Genomic DNA, 12,319 nt, shown 5'->3' with positions numbered 1-12,319 from the left:
CAGTGTTTATTTTTGTAGCACTTCCCTTCTCTTTCTAGAAGACTGTAAGGGTCACCAACTATCTTAGAATATCAGACAAGCAATCATTCTGAGATCAATCATCTTCAAAGTGAGTTTTTCTTAAACAGTTAAAACATACTAAACTTCAGGTGTCTATAACCAATCACCAATATCTTCTAAAGAATAAGAAATGAAATTAGGATCTATAAGTAATTAAGTTTGACATTGAATACATATAGACACACATATGTAGATTGGGTGTTTTTTGGTGCATTGTATTATATTTTATTATAAATCTGGTATATATATTCTCATTGTTTTAGAAAAATAACACTTTTGCTTAACATCAAATACACACAAAAGAAAAATGCTTGCATTTTTGAATACTTTCAAACCACACTGAGGATTCCAAGTGTCTCTCTGGATCCCTCTCTTTTCCACCTGTGGTAGCGTCTAATAGGTGTTACCCAAGCATGTGCTTCTTGAAAGCTGGATCGACTAATTCAATTGTCAACTCATTTAGAAGTCTGACTCTTAGATGTATACTTGATGAAAAAATTAACCAAACGGTATGAAGTTCACTCCGTAGAAACTCTTTACACTTCTACCTCCACAGCAACACAGATGTACACACAGTGGCATCACTTCTTAAACTGTATCTCCGAGAACTTCCAGAACCAGTTATTCCTTATGCCAAGTATGAGGATTTTTTGTCTTGTGCCAAACTGCTCAGCAAGGAAGAGGAAGCTGTAAGTCCATGCATTTATTTCTTAAAAAGCTATTGTTTGGGTTTTTTGTCAGTGTTCTTAGTCTTTAATCTGTAAAGTTTCCTTTGTCCCATGCTTGGATTGTTTTCCACTATTCTAAGAATTGACATCACACATATTTAGATTTTACACACACAACGCAGGTCCCATTTTTAATCCTCTCTCTGATCAAAAAGAAAAGTACAGATGAATAAATGAAATCAGCACTGCTTGCCACTTTGCACACAAATGCTAAAAATCGGAAGGACTCTCACTATATTAAAGCTACTCCTTCCCCCAAACAACCTTAATACAAATAAGGCAAACTTCCCTTTTCAGTCAATTGTGAACAAATGTTAAAAATGTTAAAAGGGCTTCACTTAAACATGTTTCTCCACAAATAGTGCTTACAGAGATATTTGAAATGCTTTTACATCTTTTGAAAATATTTCTGAAATGTTTTCTGTGATAGTGGCAAGTTTTCAAGACAGTATCCTTCACTGGTAATATGTGAAACTAACTAAAAAAAAAAAAAAGGCTGTATGCCCATTTTCCATGTGCTTTAATTCCAAGGCCAACACTTAGATAATATTTATTCTCTTCTTTATATTCAGGGTGTTAAAGGATTAGCAAAGCAGGTGAAGAGCTTGCCAGTGGTCAATTACAACCTTCTCAAGTATATTTGCAGGTAAGAATTGTCCTAAAGACAAAACTAGGGCTTCCCTGGTGGCGCAGTGGTTGAGAATCCTCCTACTAATGCAGGAGATGCGGGTTCGAGCTCTGGTCTGGGAGGATCCCACATGCCGCGGAGCATCTGGGCCCGTGAGCCACAACTACTGAGCCTGTGCGTCTGGAGCCTGTGCTCGGCAACAAGGCCGCCATAGTGAGAGGCCCGTGCACCGCGATGAAGAGTGGCCCCCGCTTGCCACAACTAGAGAAAGCCCTCACACAGAAACGAGGACCCAGCACAGCCAAAAATAAATAAATAAATTAAAAAAAAAAAAAAAGACAAAACTAAATTTGAGAAGACTGTATTTAGCCTGACACTAATTTACTTTTGACAGTGAATAAAAATCACTTAACTGCTCTGACCTCCAGTGCTGGCCTCTATAAAACTGAGGTTTGACAAGGTGATTTTTTTTTAAAATAAATTTATTTATTTATTATTTATTTTTGGCTGCGTTGGGTCTTCTTTGCTGCCCGTGGGCTTTCTCTAGCTGCGGCTAGTGGGAGCTACTCTTCGTTGTGGTGCGTGGGCTTCTCAACAAGGTGGCTTCTCTTGTTGTGGACCACGGGATCTAGGGTGCACGGGCTTCAGTAGTTGTGGTACATAGGCTTAGTTGCTCCGCGGCATGTGGGATCTTCCCAGACCAGGGCTTGAACCCGCGTCCCCTGCATTGGCAGGGGGATTCTTAACCACTGAGCCACCAGGGAAACCCTTGACAAGGTGTTTTCAAAAGTTTCTCTGAGCACTAAAATTGTTTGATTTAGTAATTTGCTGTTTCTGAAGTCTCTCTGGCCTCTACATATTAAAGATATGTTGCTTTGAACTTCCATCCAGGTTGTTTATAATTGTACCATGTACCATTGTTTAACAGAAGGAGCGTGTATCCTATGAGAAAGATCTGCCCAGGAGTCCAGATTCTACCACTGACTACTTACGTGTCTTTATGCAATTTTCTTATCCTCTTTGAGACTAAAGATCCTAATAGGTAAAAAGGTAGTGAAAACACATATTTCACACAGCTGTTTTAAAAATTAAAGTATATTTTAAAATTTTATATACCTATACATTTATACATATAGTGAATGCTAATATTAATTTTTTCCATTTCTCTCAAGACTCATTGAAAAAACATTGTAACTCAATTCTGCTAGAATAATAATTGTGCTTCATAAAGCTCTCTCTCAATGACCATGTTTAATGTCAGGGATGCTATGTACCATGTCTGTGCCCCTATTTAAGAAATCAAGTATGTACTATTGAAACATATTAAATTTATTTTTTTTAATTTTATTGGAGTATAGTTGATTTACATGAAACATATTAAATTTAAATAAAGAAATTAATGATTGGCACTACAGGTCATTGTAAAGTATTTTAAACGATAGCTTCCCAGTCCATTTTTAAATAAAATTAAATTTTTTAATTCAGTACAGTGCATCATTTACATGTGTTTTTTGCGTCATGATTAGATAGATGTACAGCTGACTGGGAACTATGGAGTTTAAGACTCATGCCAGACACAGTGGAGTTCATTGTCAACTGTAATTGAGTAGGAATTCCAGAACCTCCTGCCATACTTTTTCTGGTGATGGTTAGCATTCAGGAAACAAACAAGACCTTAGGTTTCAGAATTTGAAAAAGCAAGAAATAGTTTCACAGATAAGATAGACTTATTAACATAGAAGGGTTCCATCCCAAGTTTTTGAACTAATTCAAGCTATTGTAGTGGATAAGAAAAGGATGACAGTCTCTTAAGTAAAAGGGAAAAAGGCTTTTTGGAGAACAGTATTGCAAGTCTTTATCTCCACAATAGAAAACCTTAACTTCTCTTAACACATTTAAAGCAGACTTTTAATTTCAGCTGTTTCAAATAAGAAATAGTAGTTTGACTTTTTGCCCTTCAGTTTTGCTATAATTAGGCTGTATAACAGTAGTGAACATGTGGAAATAGGCACTTTTTAATTTTTATTTTTGGCCACGCTTGTGGGATCTTAACGGCAGTGAAAGCATGGAGTCCTAACACTGGACCACCAGGGGATTCCCAAACAGCACCTTTTTAAAAACTCATGGTATAGTAATCAAGAGTTCAGACTCTAGCGTGAGATCACCTGGATTCAGATCTCAGCTCTGCAAACTCTGTGTTCTTGGAGAAGATTCTTACCTCTCTGGTGCCTCATGTGTCTAACCTGTAAAATGGAGATAATGACATTTACTTTACAGAGATGCTTTGAGAGTTTAATAAGTTAGCACGACTGACACATAATAAAATATATTATTTTAAATAACACATAAAATAGGTTAAAATTTTTTTCATCACTTCTTTGTCTCGTTAGTACAATTAGTAAGTGTAAGGTCGGATCTTAACAAACGGCACCGCGAAACAGAGGAAAGCTTCAAGTGAGCTTTATTAGGGAGCGCTCCCGGGGCGAGGTTCACTGGTCCGAGAGAAAGGGGCCAGAGAAGTTGCACCCGGGCGAGGGTTGGGCAAGATTTTATAGGGGAAGAAGGGAAAGGGGTGTGGTGAATCTGGGAGGGCGCAGGGTATTCCTTATTTGGTGGTCTTTTCGGGTATCCTGGGGGACCGTTAGTCCCGCTCCTCGAAAGGCGGGAAGGCTGGGCCGGGTGCAAAGTCCCCAGGTCAGTTCCTGGAACTGGGTGGTCCGGAAAGTCTCCAGGTCAGTTTCTGGAACTGGGTGGTCCGGAGAGTTTCGGTCTGATGCAACCTGTGAATCTGATTGTGTTCCCCTGCCTTGGGCCAGTTGGCCTTACAGTAAGCCATGAATTAATAGAAGTTCTTGTAGAAACAAAGAGGGGATGGGAAATGAAGAAAAGCTGAAAAATTACAAAAACAATCTCTGCTATTAAAATCATTTGGGGATAGTGGGAAGCAGCTGCATAGCACAGGGAGATCAGCTCAGTGCTATGTGACCACCTAGAGGGGTGGGATAGGGAGGGTGGGAGGGAGGGAGTTGCAAGAGGGAAGAGATATGGGAACATATGTATATGTGTAACTGATTCACTTTGTTATAAAGCAGAAACTAACACACCATTGTAAAGCAATTATACTCCAATAAAGATGTTTTTAAAAAAAATCATTTGGGGAAAGGGCTATTTCATGCCTCTAATTCGTTAGCACCTAACAAGTTAAAACAATTTGTGCTTGCAATTTTCCATATCAGTAGAACTGAGGTTTTATTTTAAACCATGTTTGATCTCATTTTTTAATAGACTATAAATTCGAAGCTCACAAATTACTTCACAAAGAGAGTTGATTCCTCCTCTCTGAAATAAGAGATTGTACCAGACAATCTTATTTATAGTTCTTGAATTAAATATATATATAAATTTAATATTTTATTTAGGGATTGGAAAGAAATTCATATTCTTGAATCTCAAGTCCACATTAGCATTATCCAAACACTCTTGTTCCTGTGACTGACAGGGAAACCAAGCCAAGCCAGGCCAGAGCAGATATTTGATATGATCCCTTATGAGTTTGGTCCTTAATAATTTGCAATATACATTCTGCACATTTGACAGAGAGATGTTTGAATTCCTAAAGAATTTTGTGTCCATAATCATCTTTGAATGTACTCCACTTCATAAATTTCCTGATAACCCATTTTCTTCCACTAACAAGTTTGATCCCATTGTGTTTTGTTCATACTCTTGCACCCAACAGGTTCTTGGATGAAGTACAGTCCTATTCAGGAATTAACAAAATGAGTGTGCAGAACTTGGCTACTGTCTTTGGCCCTAATATCCTGCGCCCCAAAGTGGAAGATCCTTTGACCATTATGGAGGGTAAGTAAATTATTATCTTACACCCTCATCAATAGAACTGTCTCTTTGTTGTCCTGAACCTATTCTCCTATGAGGAAACTAGGGAAATAAGTGAATCCATGGTAGCTCCATTCATGAACTCAAGTTCTTCAAATACAAAAACTCTCTGGGAGTCAGACATTTTTTTTGGAGTTTACTAAACATAACTTACCAAACGATTCCTTAGGAGTTTTATAAGAATAAATGGAACTTACATAAGTCATCTGCAAAATATCACACAAAAATGGGAAAAAATCTAATTCACTTTTTGAGTCCAATGCAATTTTCAGAAAATTCAAATAGTTACTATTTTAAGTTAATGTATTTTTATTAATTCTTGTTTTATTTGATGAATTTCAAGAGGCAGAAAATATGGGCCTTTGTAAGATAATGCTGCTTATTTACCTTGGGTTAAACATGAAGAAATTCTTGTTTTCTATATTACAAAATTCCTCAAATTCTTTTCCGCAATGAACTGTTACTTCTGTTTATTTCCAGCAGGCCTCACTGCTTGAGTACTTTTCTTACCTGTGGCCATCAGTAGTACTGTTGATGTGCAGGTCTTGCTGAGCTGAAAGAGTAAGGTTAGAGGATGGAAAACTCATTAAGCAGCAGAAAAGAGAGAACTAGACATAGAGATTGTTCAGAGATCTGCAGAGGGTATTCCTCAAGTCTTTGCCTAAGAATTGATTTATGCTTGCACTAGAGGACTCTACACTAGTTTCTGGGAGAGAGTACCAGAAATCAGTACTCTGAGCCATTCCTGGGCTTTACATCAAGCTTGAAATAATTGTGTTTCCCACAACCAGAGTAGAAAACCCTGACGTTGAGACATTGTATCGAGACCTCAGAAAGGTATTACCTTGGTGATAATGTTAAAAGTTACAGTCTCTATATAAAGTTTTTAAAAGAAATCCCAATGATTCAATAGAGGTTTGGGGAAGAAAAGGAGGAATAGTTGGAGCACAAAGGATTTTTAGGGCCATGAAACATTATTCTATATGATACTGTAATGGTGGATACATGATATTATGCATTTGTCAAAACCCAGATCTCACAAAGAGTGATTTCTAATATAAACTGTGGACTTTAGTTAATAATAATAATAATGTGTCAATATCGGTTCATCAATGGAATCTAAAACTGTTAAAAACCTAAAACTGCTCTAAAGGTTTCACATTAGAAACTATGCAATTCAAAAGGACATGGATCGGGCTTCCCTGGTGGCGCAGTGGTTGAGAGTCCGCCTGCCGATGCAGGGGACACGGGTTCGTGCCCCGGTCTGGGAAGATCCCTACATGCCGCGGAGCGGCTGGGCTCGTGAGCCATGGCCGCTGAGCCTGCGCGTCCGGAGCCTGGGGTCCGCAACGGGAGAAGCCACAACAGTGAGAGGCCCGCGTACCGCAAAAAAAAAAGAAAAAAAAAAAAGGACATGGATCAAAATAAATCCTATAAATGTAAAAAAAATCCAACTTATCTTCAAACCCCTAACTGTATAGCAAAAAAAGTCCAACAGAATCTAAAAATATTTTTTCCAACTTAAAGCAGTGTACTAAAAAAGAAAACATATGTTCCCCTAAGACTTATAGTCAATGTTTATGTCAACTTTCTCCATAATAGCTCCAATCTGAAGACTGATCAATTGTCCTTCAATTACTGAATAGATAAACAAATTTTGATACATCCATGAAATGGAATTCTACTCAGCAATAAAAAGAATGAACTACTGATACATGGATAACAATATGGATAAATGACAAAAGCATTATGCTAAGTGAATAATGCCTAGACACAAAAGACTTCATACTGTATAATTGCATTTATATGAAATTCTAGAAAAGAAAAAACTGTAGTGACAGAAAGCAAATCAGTGGTTGCCATGGATAGTGGATTGGCTACAAAGGGGCACAAGGGAATTATCTATATAATGATTAGGTGGTGATTAAAGGACTGTCATTTGTCCAAATTTATCATATACCTCACAGATATCTTGTACATGTGCAAAATGAGACATGTACAAGGTAATGTATTGCAAAAAATACAAACTCAATCTACATTTCAATAGAATGTTGCCATACATATGTATTTTAAAGTGCCTAGGTACCTTCAAAGGAAAATTGAATTCTTATCCAGTTCTTATGAAAAAAAGTGCCCCATAATATGGTATTTAAGTTCAACCTGTATAAAATTATATGAGCCTGGGGAATTGTTGGAACATGTAGTCCAGTGGGACTCCCAAATCTGCTTGTACTCTTCAGAGTACAGGTGATTATAACCACTCTGACCTCATTTATTTCGGCTTCATGTTTCTTATTAGCATTCTAAGGAAGAGAATGACAGAGAGGGGAGAATAAAAAGGAAAAAAAGATAGTGCATATAATGACACACATCTTTATTACTACCAGGCTAGTCTGTCCTAAATGGCTATAAAAATTGAAAGGAAGTCACTTTGCAAGAAATGATTGCCATTTACTATTCTGGAAACTAGATGAAAGCAAAGCCTTCCAAGGTAATAGAAATATATTTCTAAATCTCTAGGGATCTGACACTCACTCTATAATCGTGGCAGGTATACACTGGCATAGTTCTTCACATATTTCACCATGGAGACCTTGAGGATATCTCTCTTCAATTAATTAAATGCCCCACACAGTTCACAACTGTGATAAAAAGCAGTGATGTTTCTAAATTGCTACATAATTGATATGAGAATCCAGTTTTCTACAAGCCAGTCTTATAAATATTAAATCCAGTTATCATCCATAAGTCGGTCTTAAAAATATTAAAAGTATTTACAAAAATGTGAACAGTGTACCTCTTCTCCTTACTTCGATTGTTTTTAAAAAAAATAAATACATTGTTTTTATTAATATGTAAAAAAAAAAAAGCAGTGATGTTTCACATGTTAATATTCCAGTGATGGGGAAAGCTCAGAAGTTACTAAAAGAGAAAAGATAGATATAGAGTACCATTAATTTCATTCAGTCTTTTTTCTTCCATAACTCCATCATAATTGATGATTCAGTAGATAGTTGTCTTTTATTTAGTTTCTTATTTAGAACAACACCGAGTTTACTTATTATTACTACAGTTTTAAATCCAGCAGCTGTTCTAATTTCATTCTTTTACATGTAGCTGTCCAGTTATCCCAGCACCACTTATTGAAGAAGTTGTCTCTTTCTCCATTGTTTATTCTTGGCTCCTTTGTCATAAATTAGGTGACCATGTGTGTGTGTGAATTTATCTCTAGGCTTTCTATCCCGTACCATTGATCTATATTTCTGTTTTTATACAGATACCAAACTATACCGTAGTATAGTTTGAAGTCAGGTAGCCTGATTCCTCCAGCTCCATTTTTCTTTTTCAAGATGGCTTTGGCTATTCGGGGCCTTTTGTGTTTCCATACAAATTGTAAAATTTTTTGTTCTAATTCTGTGAAGAAGGTCAGTGGTAGTTTGATAGGGATTGGATTGAATCTCTAGATTGCTTTAGGTAGTATAACCATTTTCACAATGTTGATTCTTCCAATCCAAGAACATGGCATATCTCTCCATCTGTTTGTATCATCTTTAATTTCTTTCATCAATGTCTTATAGTTTTCTGCATACAGGTCTTTTGTCTCCATAGGTAGGTTTATTCCTTGGTATTTTATTCTTTTTGTTGCAGTCGTAAATGGGAGTGTTTCCTTAATTTCTCTTTCAGATTTTTCATCATTATTATATAGGAATGTCAGAGATTTCTGTGCATTAGTTTTGTATCCTGCTACTTTACCAAATTCATTGATTAGCTCTAGCAGTTTTCTGGTAGCATCTTTAGGATTCTCTATGTATAGTATCATGTCATCTGCAAACAGTGACAGCTTTACTTCTTTTTTTCCAATTTGGATTCCTTTTATTTCTTTTTCTTCTCTGATTGTTGTGGTTAAAGCTTCCAAAACTAGGTTGAATAATAGTGGTGAGAGTGGACAACCTTGTCTTGTTCCTGATCTTAGTGGAAATGGTTTCAGTTTTTTACCATTGACAACGATGTTGGCTGTGGGTTTGTCATATATGGCCTTTATTATGTTGAGGAAAATTTCCTCTATGCCTACTTTCTGGAGGCTTTTTATCATAAATGGGTGTTGAATTTTGTCAAAAGCTTTCTCTGTGTCGATTGAGATGGTCTTATGGTTTTTCTCCTTCAATTTGTTAATATGGTGTATCACATTGATTGATTTGTGTATATTGAAGAATCCTTGCATTCCTGGGATAAACCCCACTTGATAATGGTGTATGATCCTTTTAATGTGCTGTTGGATTCTGTTTGCTAGTATTTTGTTGGGGATTTTTGCATCTATGTCATCAGTGATATTGGCCTGTAGTTTTCTTTCTTTGTGACATCTTTGTCTGGTTTTGGTATCAGGGTGATGGTGGCCTCCTAGAATGAGTTTGGGAGTGTTCCTCCCTCTGCTATATTTTGGAAGAGTTTGAGAAGGATAGGTGTTAACTCTTCTCTAAATGTTTGATAGAATTTGCCTGTGAAACCCTCTGGTCCTGGGCTTTTGTTTGTTGGAAGATTTTTAATCACAGTTTCAATTTCAGTGCTTGTGATTGGTCTGTTCAGATTTTCTATTTCTTCCTGGTTCAGTCTCAGCAGGTTGTGCATTTCTAAGAATTTGTCCATTTCTTCCAAGTTGTCCATTTTATTGGTATAGAGTTGCTTGTAGTAATCTCTCATGATCCTTTGTATTTCTGCAGTGTCAGTTGTTACTTCTCCACTTTCATTTCTAATTCTGTTGATTTGAGTCTTCTCCCATTTATTCTTGATGAGTCTGGCTAATGGTTAATCAATTTTCTTTATCTTCTCAAAGAACCAGCTTTTAGTTTTATTGATCTTTGCTATTGTCTCCTTCATTTCTTTTTCATTTATTTCTGATCCGATCTTTATGATTCCTTTCTTTCTGCTATCTTTGGGGTTTTTTTGTTCTTCTTTCTCTAATTGCTTTAGGTGCAAGGTTAGGTTGTTTATTTGAGATGTTTCCTGTTTCTTAAGGTAGGATTGTATTGCTATAAACTTCCATCATAGAACTGCCTTTGCTGCATCCCATAGGTTTTCGGTCGTCATGTCTCCATTGTCAGTTGTTTCTAGGTATTTTTTGATTTCCTCTTTGATTTCTTCAGTGATCTCTTGGTTATTAAGTAGTGTATTGTTTACCCTCCATGTGTTTGTACTTTTTACAGATTTTTTCCTGTAATTGATATCTAGTCTCATAGCATTGTGGTTGGAAAAGATACTTGATACGATTTCAATTTTCTTAAATTTACCAAGGCTTGATTTGTGACCCAAGATATAATCTATCCTGGAGAATGTTCCATGAGCACTTGAGAAGAAAGTTTATTCTGTTGTTTTTGGATGGAATGTCCTATAAATATCAATTAAGTCCATCTTGTTTAATGTATCATTTAAAGCTTGTGTTTCCTTATTTATTTTCATTTTGGATGATCTGTCCATTGGTTAAAGTGGGGTGTTAATGTCCCCTACTATGATTGTGTTACTGTCGATTTCCTCTTTTATGGCTGTTAGTATTTGCCTTATGTATTGAGGTACTCCTCTGTTGGGTGCATATATATTTACAATTGTTATATCTTCTTCTTGCATTGATCCCTTGATCTTATGTAGTGTCCTTCTTTGTCTCTTGTAATATCTTTGTTTTAAAGTCCATTTTGTCTCATATGAGAATTGCTACTCCAGCTTTCTTTTGATTTCCATTTGCATGGAATATCTCTTTCCATCCCCTCACTTTCAGTCTGTATGTGTCTATAGGTCTGAAGTGGTCTCTTGTAGACAGCATATATACAGGTCTTTTTTTGTATCCATTCAGCCAGTCTATGTCTTTTGGTTGGGGCATTTAATCCATTTACATTTAAGGTAATTATCAATATATATGTTCCTATTACCATTTTCTTAATTGTTTTGTGTTTGTTATTGTAGTTCTTTTCCTTCTCTTGTGTTTCCTGCTTAGAGAAGTTCCTTTAGCATTTGTTGTAAAGCTGGTTTGGTGGTGCTGAATTCCCTTTTATTTCTTTTTTTTCTCTGATTGCCATGGCCAGGACTTCCAAATCTATGTTGAATAAGAGGGGTGAGAGTGGACATCCTTGTCTTGTTCATGATCTTAGTGGAAATGCTTTCAGTTTTTCACCATTGAGTATTTGCTGTGGGTTTGTCATAAATGGCTTTCATTATGTTGAGGTAGGTTCCCTCTATGCTCATTTTCTGTAGAGTCTGTTTTTTAAACATCTTTATTGGAGTATAATTGCTTTACAATGTTGTGTTAGTTTCTGCTGTATAACAAAGCGAATCAGCTATATGTATACATATATCCCCATATCCCGTCCCTCTTGCGTCTTCCTCTCACCCTCCCTATCCCACCCCTCTTTGTGGTCACAAAGCATCAAATTGACCTCCCTGTGCTTTTGGGTGTTGAATTTTGTCAATATCTTTTTCTTCATCTATTGAAATGATCATATGGTTTTTATTTCCTAATTTGTTAATATGGTATATCACATTGATTGCTTTGCATATATTGAAGAATCCTTGCATTCCTGGTGTAAATTCCACTTGATCATGGTGTATGATCCTTTTAATTTGTTGTTGGATTCTGTTTGCTAGTTTTTTGTTGAGGATTTTTGCATCTACGTTCATCAGTTATATTGGTCTGTAATTTTCTGTTTTTGTGATATCTAACATCATACATAAAAATAAGCTCCAAGTGGATTACAGACCTAAATTTAAGACCGGACATTATAACACTCTTAGAGGAAAACATAAGAAAAACACTCTTTGAAATAAACCACAGCAAGATCGTTTTTGACCCACTTCCTAGAGTAATGAAAACAAAAATAAACAAATAGGACCTAATTAAACTTAAAAGTTTTAGCACAGCAAAGAAAACCATAAACAAGATGAAAATATAACCCTCAGAGTGGGAGAAAATATTTGCAAATGAGAAAATATTTGCAAATGAAGCAATGGACAAAGGATTAAT

The 12,319-nt window shown here is 36.2% G+C and overlaps 1 protein-coding gene across 9 annotated transcripts in view; it reads left to right on the top strand.

The window, feature by feature from the left end:
• ARHGAP24 (Rho GTPase activating protein 24) overlaps positions 1-12,319 on the top strand; it is a 518,868-nt gene that overhangs the window by 493,318 nt on the left and 13,231 nt on the right. For all 9 annotated transcript variants that reach the window (XM_029234802.1, XM_029234798.1, XM_029234801.1 and 6 more), the window contains 3 exons: positions 617-749; positions 1,361-1,434; positions 5,156-5,277. In XM_029234802.1, coding sequence (XP_029090635.1) covers positions 617-749; positions 1,361-1,434; positions 5,156-5,277 — 329 coding nt within the window. The remainder of the gene's footprint in view (positions 1-616; positions 750-1,360; positions 1,435-5,155; positions 5,278-12,319) is intronic.

The sequence above is a fragment of the Monodon monoceros genome, unplaced genomic scaffold (assembly GCF_005190385.1).
Source record: "Monodon monoceros isolate NGI ecotype Baffin Bay Population unplaced genomic scaffold, NGI_Narwhal_1 Super_Scaffold_20, whole genome shotgun sequence".
In the NCBI taxonomy this organism is placed as follows: domain Eukaryota; kingdom Metazoa; phylum Chordata; class Mammalia; order Artiodactyla; family Monodontidae; genus Monodon; species Monodon monoceros.
This window is presented reverse-complemented; position numbering and strand designations above follow the sequence as displayed.